The following is an 18,231-nucleotide window of genomic DNA, read 5'->3' as shown; positions in this document are numbered from 1 at the left end:
ACTGTTATAAACTTGGCTTTCATGATTTAAAAATAAAATGGTGAATAAAACATGCTTTATACATGGAACCGCCTCGCCAGAGAGCAAATGCTTCACTTTGGGGTCACTTTACACTAATATGCATTTTGCCCAATATGCACCAATAGCAACAGGTGTCCATGCTTCAGCTGCAGCTGGAAAAAGCATTAAAACCATGATTCTTTCATTCCAGGATGAATAAGTGCATGTTATATATAATTTCCCCACCTCTCATGCTCTACTGAGGAACTTTATGCAGAATATGATGAGTAAATTCAAAGGGCCTTAACTGAGACAACACAAACATCTGAAACCAAAGTGCATATTGTGTTTTTAATTTTCAATTTTTTTGTTCTCACTTACTAATACTGATAGGGACCTATGAGTCGTAAATAAAGCTTAACTAACCAATCAGCAACATCCTCCGCCTGCAGCGTAGGAAGTGATTTGCATATTTATTTGTATTTTTTTATATGTGTAGCTGATACACTATATGAACAGAGACAAACCCCTTTATTACCCCATTGTGAGGCTCTGTAATCAGTTTAGAGGACTTCCTTTTTTTTCAGCTGCTTTCATGATACATATTCCTGTTACCCGACTGCACACATGGGGGATATTACATGCATCAAATATTAATAATGTAAACATGAGGAGGCAGAGGGATAGAAAGTAAATGAACACAGACACAAACCGGACAGAAAAGACGACATGACAGTGATATAGATTTGCAGCGCAGTTGTTTTTGTCATTATCCTCCTCGCTCGCTGCATCACGATGTGGCTCACGTGCGTTCGAGGTCCGTCTCGTTCTGCCAAAAACCTGTCCCGACACTTGGCAGAGCGGCACATCTGGCTCCTCTCTGTGCTTTAATAAACCTGAGGAGGTGAAATTTAATTAGAGCAGCCGTCTCCTTGCAGGACGGAGGCTTCTACATTCGCCATCAGCTATGTATTTGCCGTGTTTTGTCCGAAAAGGAAAGAAAGAACAGACAACACAAGGAAAGACGCTGCAGTATTCTTTTCTTAACAACTTTATTCCATAAGAAAGATCTATAAGTGCTTTGCTTTGTAATTTTCATTTCTGAATTACACCTAGTTGGGTTTTGAAGTGGACCTGGATCTGTCATTTTCACCACCATTTTAATTTCAACAATCATGTGCATCAACATTTGTTGAAAAATGACGTGTGATTGCTTTTTTTCCCTCATTCAATTATGATCCTTCCCGTGATCCCTTTAATCGACGAACAGTTTGCTCCTCACTCTGGGGAAATGCTGGAAGAAGCCCTGCAGGGGGAAGCAGACAGGAAGCGGGGTCATTAAAACATTTCAAAGTCCAAATAATGGTAAATATGACAAATTTCTGCAGAGGGTAAAAAAAATGATAAGTCAGTGAGTCATTAGCTGAATATTTTATATCTTCGGTGACACAAAGCTTAGAGACCTGAGAGAAGATGTGAGAAAAATCTCCATCTGCAGAAAACGTGTTACGAAAAAGTGTCAGGAAATACCAGCGACTGAGAAAAAGGGAGATGGAGCAAATCGGAGTAAGATCTGCGTTAGGCTAATGTTTATGTACATCTCATTGTTTTATATTGCAATTCTAAACCCGCAGAATGGGTTAACATATCTTCTGCTTAATATCAATCAGGAATCTATGTGCTGCCGGGTCCCTGATCAACCTTACAAGCTCACTGCGTTTCAGGGCATTTATACCGGCGCATATCCTTAAGGTTCATTTCACGGAATTTAAAAAACCACGGCTCTATTGGGCCGTGATCAAAGATGGCATAGTAATCCCTCAACTGTTGTTCTGACTGAAAAGGTGCGTTTCTTTACCTCGAAGAGGACGATGCTCTGCAGGACACTGGAGGTGCAGCACATCTCCCTGATGGAGTGCATAGAGAGCTGCGGACCTCCGATGTCCACCACGGGGATGCCGAGGCGGGCGGCCAGGATGGGTCCGATGGTGGATCCACACGGGCTGTCGTTACGCACCATCACGTCCTGCAGAGGATCAGGGGTCACATATCAAACGGTTTGCGAAGGATATCACTGCTGCAGTTTTCATGTTCACGTACGTTCTTGTCTCCATCTTAGAGGCAATTTAGAGGCTTTGTTTTCAGAATAATGTTTGGGTCACTGAGCTTCTGTCTGTCTCTATTTCCATCCTTTCCCTTTTTCGCGCTGCTGAGCGCTCTGTGCAGTAATGTCACCGCTTTGCTGTATTTTCTATGATTAGATAGTTGGAATTGATTAGAAATTTGTGTTCTCTTCAATTAAGTTCCACATTTCAAAATGAATCGGTTCTATAATTACATTATATTATACGAGTTTGTAACACCAGATATTAAATATGATCTTCCATCATCTCTGCAATCCCATTATTTTCTAATAATTCATGTCAGTGGGCTGCCGTGGCTTTTGTCCCACTGTCTTCATTTCACACATCGTTCTTTTCCTCTCCGTGTCGTCCTGGAGCTTGTCCCACACGTTGCTAGGAGATTTGCTGTCGAGTCTCTTGAGACACACAAAGAAATGAAAATCTGCTTGGCCTCCATCTCAGAACAATGCATCCACACAAACACACGCTACCTGCAGAGGCACCTCCACGCAGCTGGCGATCTCTCGAACGACGGAGGCGGTCACGGCCGTGCTGGCGTAGCGCTGGTTGCAATTAAATTTGAGAACTGGACCCTGAAAAGAAAATTATATATACACTTACTATACAATGTTTTATGCCATGTGGTCATTAAGCACAATTTCAGGATTTAAAAGCGGTCGTTCATAAATCTATTCACCTTGTGGAAAGCTGGTCGGTGGTTCTCCTCATGCTTCTCCCTGAGAGGAAAGTGCTTTAATTTAAACCAACCAAGTGAGATTGACTTTGACCTTATGTACTACGATGTATGTAAATTCATCTTTTCAAAATGGTTTTCCCCAAAGCACGAGGTGTGATTGTGATCTGGTTTCAACAGCTCTGTTGCCATGCGGATACTGACGGGTAGTTGGGGTGCACGGCGTGAGCCATGTCGGCGCTGATCATGAAAGAGAGCGGCGCCGCCTGCTGGAAAGCGGTGTGGTTGGAGGGGGAGGAGGCGAGGCGGGTGAGGATGAGCTCCGTCAGGTTGGACTGAGCACCCTGAGCGCTCCCTGACCCCACCTACAGGAAACACACAACACGACATCACTAAAAGTAAAGTAAAGTGCTCCCACGTTCGTTATTGATTCATCTATTGATCTTTTTACTGTTAAGCCACACAATGCCTTAAAGTGTAGAAACACATCTGTGAGATATTCTGCACTATTGCCTGCTAAGTGTCTGACAAAAACCAAAGGCAACAGCTGTTTGGGAGACATTGAACACAACACGCTAAGCACCAGCTGTCACGATGCATTCAAAGTCACTTTATGCCAGTTTCTCGTCAAATAAATTAAGCAGATCTCCCATATTGATTCAGTTTCCCATCTTTGATAGGCCTCTGTGAGCACTCACCTCCTCGTTGTCGTACAGAGTGATCATGCGGATGTTGGGCTCTTGGGCCAGAGAGTCAACAGAGCAGGACTGCATCAGCCCCTGAGAGAGAACAGACAGAAATGCGGTGAGAAAAGAGGAGAAATATAAATAAGGTCCCACTCTGGGATTAAGTTCCTTAAAAAAAATCCGTTAAATCACGGCAAATAAACTGGAAAGTAGAAATAAATGTGCAAAAAAGCATCATGAGAGTGTGGACGTGTGTAAGGGAGTGGAGTGTGACCTGCAGGGCGCAGTAGCAGCTGTGAAGGTTGTCCAGACGGGCAGAGTAAATGAACTCATCGTACACACCTCCCAAAGCCTAGACGAGAGAAAAGAAAATACCAAATATGTCATTCATGCTTTGCATCAATATCTGAACTCTCAATCCAGGAACCAAGTGGAGAGAGAACATATAAGTAGTTTAATTGGCTGAAAACCTGGGACCAAGACATAATAAACACAAAACATAATGAGCCGAACCTCTTAATTACTTTTTAAGATCATCAATGATGGTCTTATTTCACTGAAGAATATAAAAAAAGTGTTAAATACTTTAACTCAGTAATTTAACTGCAGACTAAATAGATGCTACAGCATAATAAAAGTTTGTGTATTTTTTTTATCTCTATTTGCTGAAAGAAAAAATTATTCACTACTTGGCAACCAAGTTAATGAAATCTGAACATATCATTTCCTTGATTCAGTGCCAGTGTTTAAAAAAATCATGAGTTTCTACTGATTGCCTGAGATCCCTGTCGCTTTAGGGTGAAAAGCAGGATTATTAGAAGGGACAGGAGTAACTGGTTCACTGGCTGGAGACTCACCCCGGGCTGAGTGTCTGCCAGACAGAGCTCAAAGTCCAGGAGGGCGTCGGGCTCGACATCCAGCTCCGAGCACAGCACCTTCACCAGCGCCGGGTGATGCTTCTTTGCCTGAGGAGGGACGAGGATACAACATTAACTCTTTGTTTCATTATCATTTGCTTCCTCCATTCGTTCACGTCATTTGACAATTGTTCTTGTTCATTTTCAAAACTGTTTTATATATCTTTTTATAATTGGGCAACTCTAAAGCTACGAACACTAAAGCAAGTCTGAAATAAAACGACAATAATTTAGTGTTTAAAAGCAAAACTTGAAATATCCTTGACTTGACCAGGCCAGAGTGACATAAAAAAGAAAGAGACAATATTCTTGGCTTGACTCCCGACAAGCGATTTAATGTGTCTCTGTGTTTAAATGCCGCGATATCAGATGTGTGTGACCTGCTCGTTTTACCGTGGTGACAGCAGAGCAAGCGTCTCCGGAGGAAGCACTACCCGTCTCCAGCTCCTCCTGGACAGCAGTGGCGATGATTGGCACACTAGGACAGAAATGCATTGAAGCACACGTTATCATTTGGGCACCAAACACCTGAGTCAAACCGGGCAATAAAACTAGTTTTACTTGAAGTGAACATAATAAAAAACTGATTCTGTGTAAAATATGAGGAAAAAAATTAGTGATTTTTTTGATGGAAAGATCAGTTTTTCCTTCTTTAAGCTTGTTTGAAATGAAACCTCACTGTTTTTTTATAACCAGTTTGGTCGTCATGTTTTCATTCTTGTCATCTCCCTCATGTATCTGAATCCATCAAATGTAATATTCTTTATCAAAGCCCCGGCTGCTTTGTATTGCTACTGACAGGTGGTTCTCTTTGTTGGGGCCAAAGGAGTCGTTCATGTCCCGCTGCAGGTGGATGGCCAGGTGAGGGATCCTGAGCAGAGGCTTGGAGACGTGGACCAGCCGGCTGACCAGATTGTCTCCAATCTGCAAGAGGAGAAGAGGAACGAGGGGGGGGAGATCCATCAGCTTTGATAGTTTAATAACACCTAAAATCTGTTGGTTTCTTATAATAACGTATAAATGGAGTCCCATTCAGAAAGAGTCCTAACAATAATAAAAAAAAGATGGTACTGGTACCTTGACCATGACGCGGCCGGCGACAGTCAGGTCACGGTCAAACCAGGTGTTCCAGATGCCGCCGCCGTAACACTCCACTCCGACCTGCAGGCAGCCATTCTTCGTCTTCTTAGATCTCGTCTTCACCTGAGGCCAAAGAACAGTAGAAAATCAAAAACACCCAATTCACTCAGCTGCTGAGTGCTTTCTAGGGATGTAAAAAGAAAAGGTAAAAGGCAGATTGGGATTTGACAGGTAGATGTGTGTGGGCTCTCACCCTGAGACAGGGGCTGTCTGTGTGGGCGCCGATCATAGAGAAGCCATTTCCTGGCAGGTAGCGTCCGCCCACAGCGAAGGCGATGAGGCTGGAGAAGTTCCTGGTCACGAAATACTGCAGAGGCAAAAATATTGAAGGTGAAAAATGGCTCAAACCGACCAGCTCAAGACTCTTGTATAGCACGATGAGCTCTGACTCACCTTGCTGGCCGGTTTGATGTCCCACTGCTCCGACTCCTTCAGCTCGATGAATCCCGCCGCCAACAAACGCCTCTTGCACTCTTCTACCACTGCAGGGAGGGAGCAGAGAAGGAAAAATTATCTTTCTATTAGTCACTTTTCATTACTGCAATGAAGTTGATTGGGTTTCATAGGGATATATGGAGTCTGCTTGAGACCATTTATAATTACCTGTGTATCAAGTCAATTTTTTATTGCTTGATACACAGGTAACTTTTTACTGTTACTCTCTGGATGCCAAAGGTCAGAGTGCAAGGCGAGAGGTAAGTTATTATGAAACATCAGCAGAAGCTTTATCTTATCACAAACTCAAAGACGTCTGTTGAGCCGTACAGTGTCTCGACTTGGACCCTTTTTAACTCTGACGCATGAACAACTCTCGTCAGTTTTCACAGTACAGGAGAGAGGACTTCATATGGAAACACATCTCGAACTTTACCTCATCAATGCGTGTAAATCCACAACGTACAATATCAAAGTTATAAAATGTGACACCATTAAATTTGCCAGCAGTAGTTTAGGTTTAAAAAATTTGATGTGTCACATATTCTGAGGTCTAAAGTAAATTAGACAATTTACTGCTAGAAGGTATTATTTGAACTGAAGTTAACTTTTTATGAACTATTTCCATTTTGGAAATACTTCAACTCTACTCTGCTTTGGAGCCATAGTAACTATTAAATTTAAATTTGATGTGTATGATGTAAACATTTGACTCCTTGAATAAGTAATGGTACCTAATGTATTATATTAATAGGTGTCTTAGTGAAAGTAATACTATTTTTGATACTTTAAGTTAAGTTCATTGTTACTAGTACCTATATTTAAGTAGGATTTTGAATGTATGACATTTATGAGTAATGGCGTATATATACACTGTGGAATTTGACATTGCTACTTGATTGCTATTGATATACGACAACACTGGAATATCAAATTACAGTACATAGTGTAATCGGGTACTTTCTGTTTAAGAAATAAATAGTTCAAATGCATTGAAATCAGGACAAAAATGCATGTAACCCTTTAAATGCACGAGCATAGGTCAGGTTTCTTGATAAGAATCCTTCAAAATTCAAGCCTAAATCCCCAGTTCATCTGATGTTACCGTGATATGGAGACGGCCCCTTGTTCACAAACTGCAGGAACTCTTTGGCAGCGGTCTGCACGGCCTCCTTTGAGAACTTCATGGTCCAAAACTAAGAGAGGGTCGAGAAATGAAACACAAAGGGGAGAAGATGGTCAGGAATGAGACAGCAGCACGAGCAGCTACAGGTCACTAGTTCCAACTACGGACACTGAACATAATCTGAAGCTTCCTTTGCACTTTCAGATCATACAGACACATGTGCAAATCGAGTTATTAAGAATCTAATAAATATCACACAATTTCTAAGAAAAAAAACCTTTCAAACTCTATTTTAAACACTTCATTGCCACATGGGGTGTGCCCATGTCTGATAAAGAAAGCACCTGTCAGTTAGCTTTGGTAGCTTCTTGTCTCTTCTTCGCTCCCCCTTCCTGCGCTGGCCAGAGTCAATGCAGATCTCCGTGGGGGAGCAACACGTCCATATACCACAGCTACAACAGCAATAAAATATCTATTTTATGGCACGTACCTGCAAATGTTAGTAATAGTTCCAAAGTCTGACTCAGCTACAGAGCAACAGGAAGGACGAACCGGTGCGGATCAGCTGACGGCAGCTGACACACTGTTTTTCCACAAGCAGGGCTACAGGGACATCTAGCGGCCAGGAGGTGCACTACAGCATTGTAATTATTTCACATGACATCACAGTTTGCAGAAAAAGGATGACTTAAATATTGTTATTAAGCGACTTTAATCTCAGATTTATTTCTTATAAGGTAAATACAATTGGCCCCTGTTAAATTGTAAGTTCACACGTCATTGTTCTAATGATATTTAAGGAAAGATGTACAAATAAAAGGGGTATTTGAAGTATATGTTAAAATATATAACATTTTAAATCAAAGATTGTGTTATGTTTGTGTTGAACACCAATATTCACTGGAGTGAGCAAAAAAGGATTGATTTCTTTGCAATTTAAAGAATATATAATAAAAACGTTGCATTTATTTTTATTAACCAATCAATGAATCCTCTCTGAGTTCTTTTTTCACCTCACTGTTCTCTTTCACACTAGCTCATGGTAGTTTACTGTCAACCCAACCTTGTAAACATTTATCATTGTAACCCTATACAGGAACTGACCTTATATAGTGCTGAGCAGCGAGGGAGGAGGGTGGGAGGAAGAAGCAGGGGGAGAGAAAGAGAGGGTGGGAGAGAACGAGGAGGAGTGTCAGGAAATGATGAAGAGGGGTTTACTTCAGCTGTCAGCCCGTGTCGTCTCCCATGCTGCTGAGGATGCCCAGGGGGATAAAAAAAAACACACACACACACACACACACACACACACACACACACACACACACACACACACACACACACACACACACACACACACACACACACACACACACACACACACACACACACACACACACACACACACACACACACACACACACACACACACAGACTCTAATAATAGTCATGACAGCAACAGGCTGCAGCAGAGGAGCAGCAGCCGTGGGAGTGATAAACATATTTAGATCCAATTTCTCCAAAATAGTCAAATCTTCATCCTTCACCTCAGCCAAGATCGCAAGAAACCTGGATGTTGAGTTTGAAGACCAGCTATTCTTCTTCTCTGACCGTGTTGCATCTGTGTCACGGTGGCTTTGCCCAACGTGGAATAAGAAAGTTGAGCTCATGGTACAGGCCCACGAGGTCCAGAAGGTGGCAGCACGTCTAGTTCCACCTAAAGGGCACATGTCACTCCGCTGCTCATCAACCTCCAGTGGTCTGCCACAATCAAATTGAAGTGACTAAACCACTCGTCTGTCTGCCATCTACTTGAACTTAATCATACAGGCTCACTCTCTTATGTAGCCACTCAAAACCACAACCCAGAATATACTCGATTTTTGGTTCCCCACGGGTGGCGCGCCCATCTGGGGCTGGGGCGTTACTCTGAATCTCCAGGAACGTCTTCTGAGAGCACTTCCTCTTCTAACAGCTCTAACCCAATTGATAAACCTCTTATTTCTCTGCACATGTGACCTGTCCCTGCAGAGACCACAGTGTGCATGGATTCAAATCACAACCAAAATGTTACTGGGTTACATTTTGAAGGACCAAAAAGATGCAGGACAAATGCAGGTAGGTGCAGTGATAAGCATTTAATAATACAGGCTTACGGATTCTCTGGGGCAGATATATCACAAGAATGGGAAAACAGAAAGACAGGAAACACAAAAGAAAGGTGAGAGATACAAGGGCTTGTGGGACTGGAGGATGGGACTTAGAATCACAAGTGAACTGGAAAGGGGCGCGGGGCCAGTGGCCAACTTGGATCTTTGGTGGATGACCCAGAGGTAGTGCAGCCTGATTGAGACATTCTGGAGGATGACAACGAAGCCTGGGTGTCTCCTGATGCTGATGTCCGGGCTTGATGCTGGGAACATGGGGCTTAACCTGGGAAGACCAGCTAGGAAGCAGAGGCTCAGGATCACAGCTGGGAGGGTCAACGTCTCTGTCCCTCCAGGTCTGAATCTGAAGGAATGTCAGCCAATGTGCAAGCAGACCTGAAAACTATGAATCCAATGGTGGATATCCTGAAATCTGACCGGAGATTAACAGAGGCTGGTCCTAGACTGAGAAACAGGCTTAAAGAGGCCAGTTTCCTGGATGAAGAACTGGCAATAAAAGACTCAGGCACAGACAAGAGGCTAATGATCAATTAAGCATAAGAAAAATGATTTTTTTAATCATCAAAAAGGTAAAATTTAATACAAACATTTTATTTCATTTTCAATTATACAACAGTAGATGTTATCAAACCAGTGTTACATAATTTGTTTCCCTCTTTTCAAGATATTTTCAACATATTTCACCCCGGTGTGATATCCCCAGAGGGAACCCTCCCATTCACGGTGACACCTCCTGATGAGCTCATCATTAATGGCACATATTGTTTGGGAATGTGGGTTCTGTGGGAAGGAGCATCTGAAGGCACATGCTGTCCCTCTCCGTTTCTCAGGAGGGGATAGATTTCCTTTTTAAGGCAGGTTTGTCTTCGTCCCCCTCTCGGGCGCCGTCATCAACAACGTGCACTGCCTCACCATGTGAGGACGACGCAGAGAATTGAAAGCCACAGTCCTCGCTTCCTCAGATTGTTATGTCGTGAGATCACAAGAGGCGGCAGGAGATGATTTTTCTCAAGGACTTGTGCGTACGGGGTGATATAGCTACTCCTCTGCACTCAAGGTTTAGAGAAGAGGTTTGGCATCGTCTTCAGAGATGACTCATCAGAGTGGTTTCTGACGTTTTCACCTCTCAGACTGAGGTTTGGCCAGAGTCATTGATAATCCAGGAAAACATAAAGCTTCACAGTCACTGTCAAATAGTTTTGATTCACTTGAACCTCTTCGTCAAGCCAAAATTCAAATAAAACAAAACCTGGTTCGGCCTATTTCTTACAGTGTGACGGCATTTGGTTCCACACAGATGTTGTAAGTGTGGATTTTATTACCTTTGCCAAGTAGGTTTAAAATTTTACTCGATTTGAGAATGGCTCATGATTAAAAACATCTGGATCATGTCAATTTAAACGCGGTTTCATTTAGCGCCTCAACAGAGGTTGGCATTCTCTTGCTGCCATTCTAGTTGGGATTGGACGTAGGAAGAAAAAAACATTGAATGTAATCTAGGGTATGATAGAATCTTCCAAAAGGGAAAATGAAGAGAGTGCAATGAAAAGGGGGGGGGGGGGGGGGGGGGGTAGGGGTGGGGGGGGGGGGTTGCAGGAGGTATAGAGAAAAGAAAGGTGACAGATAGAAAAAGTTCGGAAAGAAAAACGAGAGAGAGAGAAACAAAGACCTGACAAAGAGAGAAGGAGGAGGGGGTGAAAAGTGAGGGAGGGGTAACTACAAATAGCTGGGGGCAGCTGCTTCTTCTTCAGTGCTTCTTCTCTGCTGCAGCCCTCACCAGGCCCAACGCGCCCTCCAACATGGCCTCCTACAGCTCCTCCGCCCAGACCGCCTCCTCCTACCGCCGCACCTTCGGCCAGGGCACCTACGCCTCACCGTCCCTCAACCGCTCATTCACCTGCCATAGCGGTGGTGCCGGGGGCTACGCCACCTCAAGGGTCTACGAGGTGACCCGGAACAAGTCGGCGCCCGCTTACCGTGCCTCCTCCAGCTACTATGGCGGGCCGGTGGCACAGTCGAGGGCCTCCATGTCACGCTCCCACGCAGGCATGGGCGAGACGCTGGACTTCAGTCTGGCCGACGCCCTGAACCAGGAGTTCCTGACCACGCGGACCAACGAGAAGGTCGAGCTGCAGCACCTGAACGACCGCTTCGCCAGCTACATCGAGAAGGTGCGCTTCCTGGAGCAGCAGAACCAGGCGCTGGCGGTGGAGGTGGAGCGCCTGCGCGGCCGCGAGCCCACGCGCATCGCCGACCTGTACGAGGAGGAGATGAGCGAGCTGAGGAGGCAGGTGGAGATGCTGACCAATCAGAGGTCTCGCGTGGAGGTGGAGCGGGACAACATGGTGGATGACCTGGACAAGCTCAAAAACAGGTGGGAGGAGCAAGTAGTAAGTGTGTGTTTCTTTGAGGTGTGAACTCATTTTTGTTACCAGTAGACATCATGGGGACCAGAGCCCAGTTCTAATGGGGCAAAACATAATTTCTGAGGTCCTGGTTAAGGTTAAGGGTCAGATGTGAATTGTGTGTAAGTTAAGGTTAAGGTAAGGCATGAATAAGTCATGGTGAGGGTTTTGGTTAGGCTGTCAATGAATGGAAGTCAATGGATGATGCTTGTGTTGCAAGTTTACCAGTGTGTGTTCTTCTGCAGCCATATGCATGTGCAGAATGTATGTGTGTGTGTGTGTGTGTGAGTGTGTGTGTGTGTGTGTGGTCCAGCTATTACTCATGTGTGTTTACAGAGTCACAATATGGGGACTTGTCTTCCTTACGGGGACACAAAGGAAGTCCCAAAAAGGTAAATCATGAAACTCTAAAGTGCAGACATGTTTTATGGTTTGTTTTAGGTTTAGATGTAGGTTAGGTTTAAGCTTAGGGTAAGGTTAAGGGTTGGGATTGGGCAAGTTAGATTAAGAGGATAGAGTAAATCTCCGGTTCTCCAGTAAATCAATGCAAGTCAATGGAATGTGCGTGTGTTAAAAGGGGAGAGAAAGTGAAAAACAAATCCTGAACAAGCCAACCTGGAAGCATCCCTGTGTATCACTGCTGATTCACACTTCACCACATGAGGGTGAAGACATAGAGGGGTGGGTGGATGAATGTGATGACACACAAACTGGTGTGCAGTATCATGTCTGCTCCGTGTGGGAGATGAGTGAGTCTCAGCTGGAGGTGTTGCCTGCTGTTTGTTGTGGTTACGCAAAGGAGTTTTAAACCCTGAGGACAGATTTCATTGAAAGGAGGCATGACAGGGGTTTTGCAGGGTTTTGTGCATTTAACAAATAAAAGGCAGAAGATGTTTTCCAGAGGGATTATTGTGACGATTATTGATATGTAGCTCAACGAACTCCAACATTAACTTTAGACGCCTGCTGTTGGCTGATTCAGTATTTAGCATTGGAGGTAGACCAAATTGTAGAACTTTATAACTTAAAAACTTACTTTTTAGCTTGTGTACACAACACTCCTCAGATAATTTCTTCTTTTACACAGCGCACTACTGTGGGTCCTAAATTTGAGTTTGAATTGAGTTGTTATTTTCAGGAAAAATTATTCCTACATCAAAAGAAAATTGTGGATGACTCATTGTTTGTGCAATGTTTGGGAGGTGAAATTAAACAAGCTGAGGTTTAGCTCACCCACTGTGGGTGATAATAACTTGACATAATATAAACGACAGCATTCAATTTTAATTTGAGAGAGACAAATAAAATGTTTCAAAAATAGATGAACTTGCTTGTTTGGAGCGTGTCGGCAGAGGCAAAGAGGCGTTGGGACGGTTTTCTATGACGGTGAAGAAACATGTGTTTAAAACACAAATTGTGGAGAATAAGTAAGTGCATTCAATCTAATACTGGGCTTTGTATTTATTTAAGAGATTCTTAACTACCAGTTCTACTACTACTATTACTATAAATAATACACTGGTATTATACCTCTCTGCATATTAATTGAGTTTTCTACTTGCTGCAAGTTCTATTTCCAGCAATACTTGAATTATATGGAGGCCTCGAATCCTCTTTTCATGTTTAATTTGCGGTAACATAATTCATATACAACATGAATGCATATATCAAGTTGAGGTGTGTTACTTCTACTACTCTTTTTACAGCAATATTGTATGTTTTTTTTAAATGTGTAGCAGGATGTGAATTCTTTCAAAATTCTGGATCTATAAATATTTCAGCGTTTCACAGCTTACATTTAGACCTATAAAGGAAGTTGGATTTGAAGCAGGTTTAAGATGATGCTGAGCTAGACACAAGGCTGGATCTGTTCAGTCAAAAGACAGAAAAGAGAATGTGCGATTTGTTATATAAAATATATATTGTGTGTGTGTGTGTGTGTGTGTTAATGCACGAGTCTGACCAAAGTTAGACCTCATCACACTCACTCTCCCACACACACACATGTTTACACTGTCCTCTTCTATAAAAGGAGAGGAAAGTCCTCAGACATATCTGAGGGATCTCTAATCATCTGTCTTTTCTCTTTCTCTCTCTGTGGTTTACATTTGAAGTGTCACTTTTATAAGGATTCGGAGAGAAGACAGAGCTACTGCGATTCAAATAAAATCAAAACATTCACCGGCAGGTCCCTCATGTGGGATTTCACTTTGACTAAAAACAAATTAAAATAAAACGTAGCTGCTGCTTTATCTTCTTTTACTGCTGTCGGGATTTTTTGCAGAGGTTGTTTTATTCTCTAACGTTAAATGCAGCGGCTGCACCTTTGATTTAAAGATGCTTTTTGTGGTGTAGTAAATGAAATGAGCACTTAAGAGGATTACAATAGCATCTGGTTTTGCTTTGGAGCTTTTGTAACATGAAAAAAATTGCTATTGGCTTTTGTCTGTTGCATTTCGGTCCAGATGTTTTACAGGGAAAATCTTTTTTTCAAAATATATCTGATGAAGCATTGGTAGTGAACTGTAAATGGGAATCTGTACTGTAGCTGCAACTGGTCACAGCGAGGTCATTTAACTGGTGTTTTTCAGGATAATTCCAGTATGTTAATGACATATGTGTCAACATGATTAAGGCACCAAAAAATGATTCTAAGTTTAAAATATCCTGTAAAGGAGAAGCTCATTTCGGAGGAATTTCCATGAAAGAGCTGCCCCATGGAAATGGATGCTATGGGAAAATGTCTCTAAACATCTAACTTAAATAAATTATGAAAAATACAAGCATCTTGGGAGGAGATGGAGGCACTTTCACTCATGGCCTCAGCCACTGATGGTGATCAGTGAATTATTGATCTAATCTTGCTCTCTCACACGTCTCCATCACCTCCTCCAGACTCCATGAGGAGATGCTCCAGAAAGAGGACGCAGAAAACAACCTGGCTGCTTTCAGAGCGGTGAGTCCTGAGAAGAAGTCCTACACAAGGCTCTTCACTCCGCATATTTCTTCCTTATTCATGAAGTTAACATTTTATCACTATAGGCCTATTTTATTGTACATTGAGGTTAAGAGGGTAACTTAGAAAATAAGGAAAACTAGCAATGATAGAATTAATCTGACAAATTCCAGACTATCTGGCAACAGGAGAAGATGTAAGTATTTGGATTGTTCATTTACAAGTGCAAACATGACTGATTTACCAAACCTGCACAGGATGTTGACGCTGCCACTCTGGCTCGTCTGGATCTGGAGAGACGCGTCGAGACACTGCAGGAGGAGATCGCCTTCCTCAAGAAGATCCACGAAGAGGTTCCCTTTTTTTTTCATATTTGTCATATTTCAGCAGATTTTTTGTCATATTTCAATGAGTTATTTCATCATTTAGAGGCACAATATTTTACCAATTAAATTTAGGCAACAAAACAACATGGAGTTCATTTGTAGGAAACGTACCAGCGACCTTGACATGTTTGTTAGCATCTGTTTTTACATATAACTCTGTGTGTGTGTGTATGAGTTGAGATGAAGAACAAGGGGATTGACAAAGTATACGGTTTCACAAAGCATGCACAAAGCTGAAATCTCCCACAGCAGATGTAGGCCTAAAATGAGCATCGTTTGTATTGATAGGAAAGTGATGGCTACATGATGCCTAAGTGGAGTTAGAGGGTTGCTTGCTAACATTCTCCAAATGTAGTCACACCCTGACCCTATGACCCTCCCTTGACCTCCCCTTTCCTCCTCTTCCTCATCCTCCTCATCCTCCTCATCCTCCTCCTCCTGCAGGAGATCCGCGAGCTGCAGACCCAGATGCAGGAAACTCAGGTCCAAATCCAGATGGACATGTCCAAACCGGACCTGACGGCGGCACTGAGGGACATCAGAGCACAGTACGAAGGCATCGCCGCCAAGAACATCTCAGAGGCCGAGGACTGGTATAAGTCCAAGGTGAGAGAGAGAGACAGATGTTTTATTGTGGTTTATTTAATCAGCAGTTGTTCCCCTTTGCCCCAGATGTTGAGATTTCTTTTTAGCCATTCAGTTTTGTGCCTGATCGCAAACCCTCGGATCTGAGCTGGGACCACTGGTCAGAGAAGCTCCAGCCATCTGCAACAGTTGCAAATTAACTTTGACCTTTGACCCTGCAGGTGTCTGACCTGAACCAGGCGGTGAGTAAGAACAATGACGCACTGAAGATGGCCCGTCAGGAGACCATGGAGTTCAGACACCAGATCCAATCCTACACCTGTGAGATCGACTCACTCAAAGGCACCGTACGTCCCCCATCTCTCTCTCTCACATACACACATAAGCACAAACACACACACACAAAGTAAAGATCTACCTCTTCTCACCACCAATCCAGAACGAGTCCCTGATGAGGCAGATGAGGGACATGGAGGAGCGTCACGGACGCGACGCCGGCGGCTTCCAGGACAACATCGCCCGGCTGGAGGCGGAGATCGCCAACATGAAGGACGAGATGGCGCGCCACCTCCGCGAGTACCAGGACCTGCTCAACATCAAGATGGCGCTGGATGTGGAGATCGCCACCTACAGGAAGCTACTGGAAGGAGAGGAGAGCAGGTGATGCAGGTTTTTAAAAGAAAATTCGAAACCTTGGGTCCAAAACGACCGACCGAGGTGTGCAACATTTTGTAGTATCACTTTGCATTTAAAAATTTAAAATATTTTTGATTTAGTTAAGTTTTAAGGACACTTTATTTTGTAATGGTAATAATAATTGAACGTGAGTCTAAAATTGATCTCACATTTTCAACATTCATGAAAATATTGTTTTTCCATCCCGGCAGAATTGCCTTGCCTGTGCAGAGCTACTCCACCCTGAGCTTCCGAGGTATGATCCCATCCACTGTTACCTGAACGCACCACTGTCTGACCAATATTTGAATATATCATAAAATCCTCAGAATAAAAAATAAGCTTTAAACCCAAATTGTAGGTAATGATCTGGTTAATTTCTGTATAAATAGTAGAACTGATGATATTAACAATGACTTTTTTTCCGGATTGTACAGAGACCAGCCCTGAACACCAGCCGCGCTCCACTGAGATGCATTCAAAGAAAACTGTTCTCATCAAGACCATCGAGACCCGAGATGGAGAGGTGGAGCATGCGCAGGCACACACACACACACACACACACAAACACAACGTAACAACTAGTTGAGCCAAAGGGACGTGCAAATATTCATGTCCCAGCCGAGTGGAAAAACACTGCACCCACAGTTTCCTTGGAAAAAAAAACACACACATTCCAGGCATGTTGTGACAAATTGACACTGTTACGCTTTGCCAACGTGCAGCTCTGCTGAGTGTGCTGAATGATGGCATGCTGTTATTTTCAAATCTCACTTCCTGCAAATGAAGAAAGAAAAAACCCAGAAGTTTCGAATCCACTTTTCAGTCCTAAACACCTTTTTTTCTTAGGACAAGAAACAAACTAACATAAATCAACTTAATTTCATTTCTTTCTAGAAATGTTTGCCTCTTGTTCAGATAAGTGATATCAAAAATCTGTTTTATTCTTAGTTTATTCTCATCGTTAACATTATTCAGACAAAAAATAAGAAATTGGATAAAGCAGATATGACAAAATAGAGAAAAGACTACAGGGAAAAGACCGAAAGTCTAATATATATATCCCATACAATTAAATAACATTTACAATCTCTCGATTCCTCTGAAATGCGTCACTGAACTATAGCAGACAACAAAACTACCTACAAACAAGTCTTTGGTCGTAAAATATTTTTAGAGTTCCTTTGAGATACAGTTAAGAGCCCATACTTCTTGTTTAACACACATAGTTGGTGCTACATGCAACTGTAATCTTATACTGTTTTTGCAGCTAGGATAAGAAAAACAGATCCACATACCTGAAATGTTCCTGGAGCTGTTTCACCACCATCACCATTTAGTTTGAATTAGTTCCACCTGTGAGCAGCAGGCGGCTCGCTGGGTTTCATTGTGCTAGTGAACACATCACACACTCCAGACCTGCTCAGACTTGCCACACATTATGGATTATAAAGGGATTTGCACTTCCCAATAAAGATTGTCACTCTGACCGCTGTGTTTCCCCACTCGCAGGTCGTCAGCGAGTCGACGCAGCACCAGCACGACATCATGTAACCGACTGCAGAGCCGAAGAAGAGTGGAATCCAAAGAAAAAAAACACAATTCTGTCCCTCCCTGAGACGGACAGATGAAGATCACAAAAAAAAAAAGATGTGCAAATAAAACTATATGGAACAAGACACCACAAAGTCATCAGTATGACATGTACAGCGATGGTCTGAGAGTTAATTCAATATGTGAATTTAAGCAGGTTGGTGGTATCATTAAGTCTATCAGGGGCTATTTATCTGTGCTTACTGGTTTAGTTCAGCTGCATACATACATCTGTGTAGCTATACGGCTGCAAAGGCTGTGTTTAATATCATATTTTCTTTAATTTACTGATAAACCAGATTATATTAGACCTGGTTTTCAGCAGTAAAATCTGAAAAAAGGACA

At 42.8% G+C, this 18,231-nt stretch overlaps 2 protein-coding genes across 3 annotated transcripts; one reads left to right on the top strand and one right to left on the bottom strand.

Moving 5' to 3' along the window:
* Window positions 1-1,035: 1,035 nt before the first annotated feature.
* On the bottom strand, window positions 1,036-7,734 carry dnpep (aspartyl aminopeptidase). 2 transcript variants are annotated; one of them, XM_062380970.1, is made up of 15 exons: window positions 7,612-7,734; window positions 7,101-7,191; window positions 5,954-6,042; window positions 5,754-5,867; window positions 5,498-5,623; window positions 5,220-5,344; window positions 4,814-4,898; window positions 4,361-4,468; window positions 3,778-3,855; window positions 3,516-3,596; window positions 3,022-3,182; window positions 2,821-2,860; window positions 2,615-2,716; window positions 1,859-2,026; window positions 1,036-1,306 (listed from the first exon to the last, which is right to left on the bottom strand). In XM_062380970.1, the coding sequence occupies exons 2-15, from the start codon at window positions 7,180-7,182 to the stop codon at window positions 1,256-1,258; spliced, it is 1,410 nt and encodes a 469-aa protein (XP_062236954.1). In that variant the 5' UTR covers window positions 7,183-7,191; window positions 7,612-7,734; the 3' UTR covers window positions 1,036-1,255. The 2 variants fall into 2 exon arrangements, with proteins under 2 accessions (XP_062236954.1, XP_062236955.1); XM_062380971.1 differs by lacking the exon at window positions 7,612-7,734 and adding an exon at window positions 7,466-7,605.
* A 3,181-nt stretch (window positions 7,735-10,915) lies between these two features.
* LOC133933656 (desmin-like) lies at window positions 10,916-17,972 on the top strand. The gene is made up of 9 exons (XM_062380816.1): window positions 10,916-11,660; window positions 14,587-14,647; window positions 14,905-15,000; window positions 15,478-15,639; window positions 15,840-15,965; window positions 16,058-16,278; window positions 16,506-16,549; window positions 16,731-16,819; window positions 17,806-17,972. Exons 1-9 carry the CDS (start codon window positions 11,086-11,088, stop codon window positions 17,845-17,847), a joined length of 1,416 nt encoding a protein of 471 aa, XP_062236800.1. The 5' UTR covers window positions 10,916-11,085; the 3' UTR covers window positions 17,848-17,972.
* The last annotated feature ends 259 nt before the right edge of the window (window positions 17,973-18,231 follow it).

This window comes from Platichthys flesus, chromosome 22, assembly GCF_949316205.1.
Source record: "Platichthys flesus chromosome 22, fPlaFle2.1, whole genome shotgun sequence".
In the NCBI taxonomy this organism is placed as follows: Eukaryota; Metazoa; Chordata; class Actinopteri; order Pleuronectiformes; family Pleuronectidae; genus Platichthys; species Platichthys flesus.
Note: the sequence above shows the minus strand (reverse complement) of the source record. Positions and strands in the feature narration are given on the sequence as shown.

Bases quoted from the DNA above. Each gene is read 5' to 3' on its own strand.
- dnpep (XM_062380970.1), bottom strand. From the start codon at position 7,182: ATGAAGTTCTCAAAGGAGGCCGTGCAGACCGCTGCCAAAGAGTTCCTG. The intron at 6,043-7,100 runs GTAACATCAGAT...CCCTCCCTGCAG, and splicing joins GGGGCCGTCTCCATATCACG to TGGTAGAAGAGTGCAAGAGG. The intron at 3,183-3,515 runs GTGAGTGCTCAC...TGTTTCCTGTAG, and splicing joins CTCTGTACGACAACGAGGAG to GTGGGGTCAGGGAGCGCTCA.
- LOC133933656 (XM_062380816.1), top strand. From the start codon at position 11,086: ATGGCCTCCTACAGCTCCTCCGCCCAGACCGCCTCCTCCTACCGCCGC. The intron at 11,661-14,586 runs GTGGGAGGAGCA...CACCTCCTCCAG, and splicing joins CTGGACAAGCTCAAAAACAG to ACTCCATGAGGAGATGCTCC. The intron at 14,648-14,904 runs GTGAGTCCTGAG...AAACCTGCACAG, and splicing joins ACCTGGCTGCTTTCAGAGCG to GATGTTGACGCTGCCACTCT.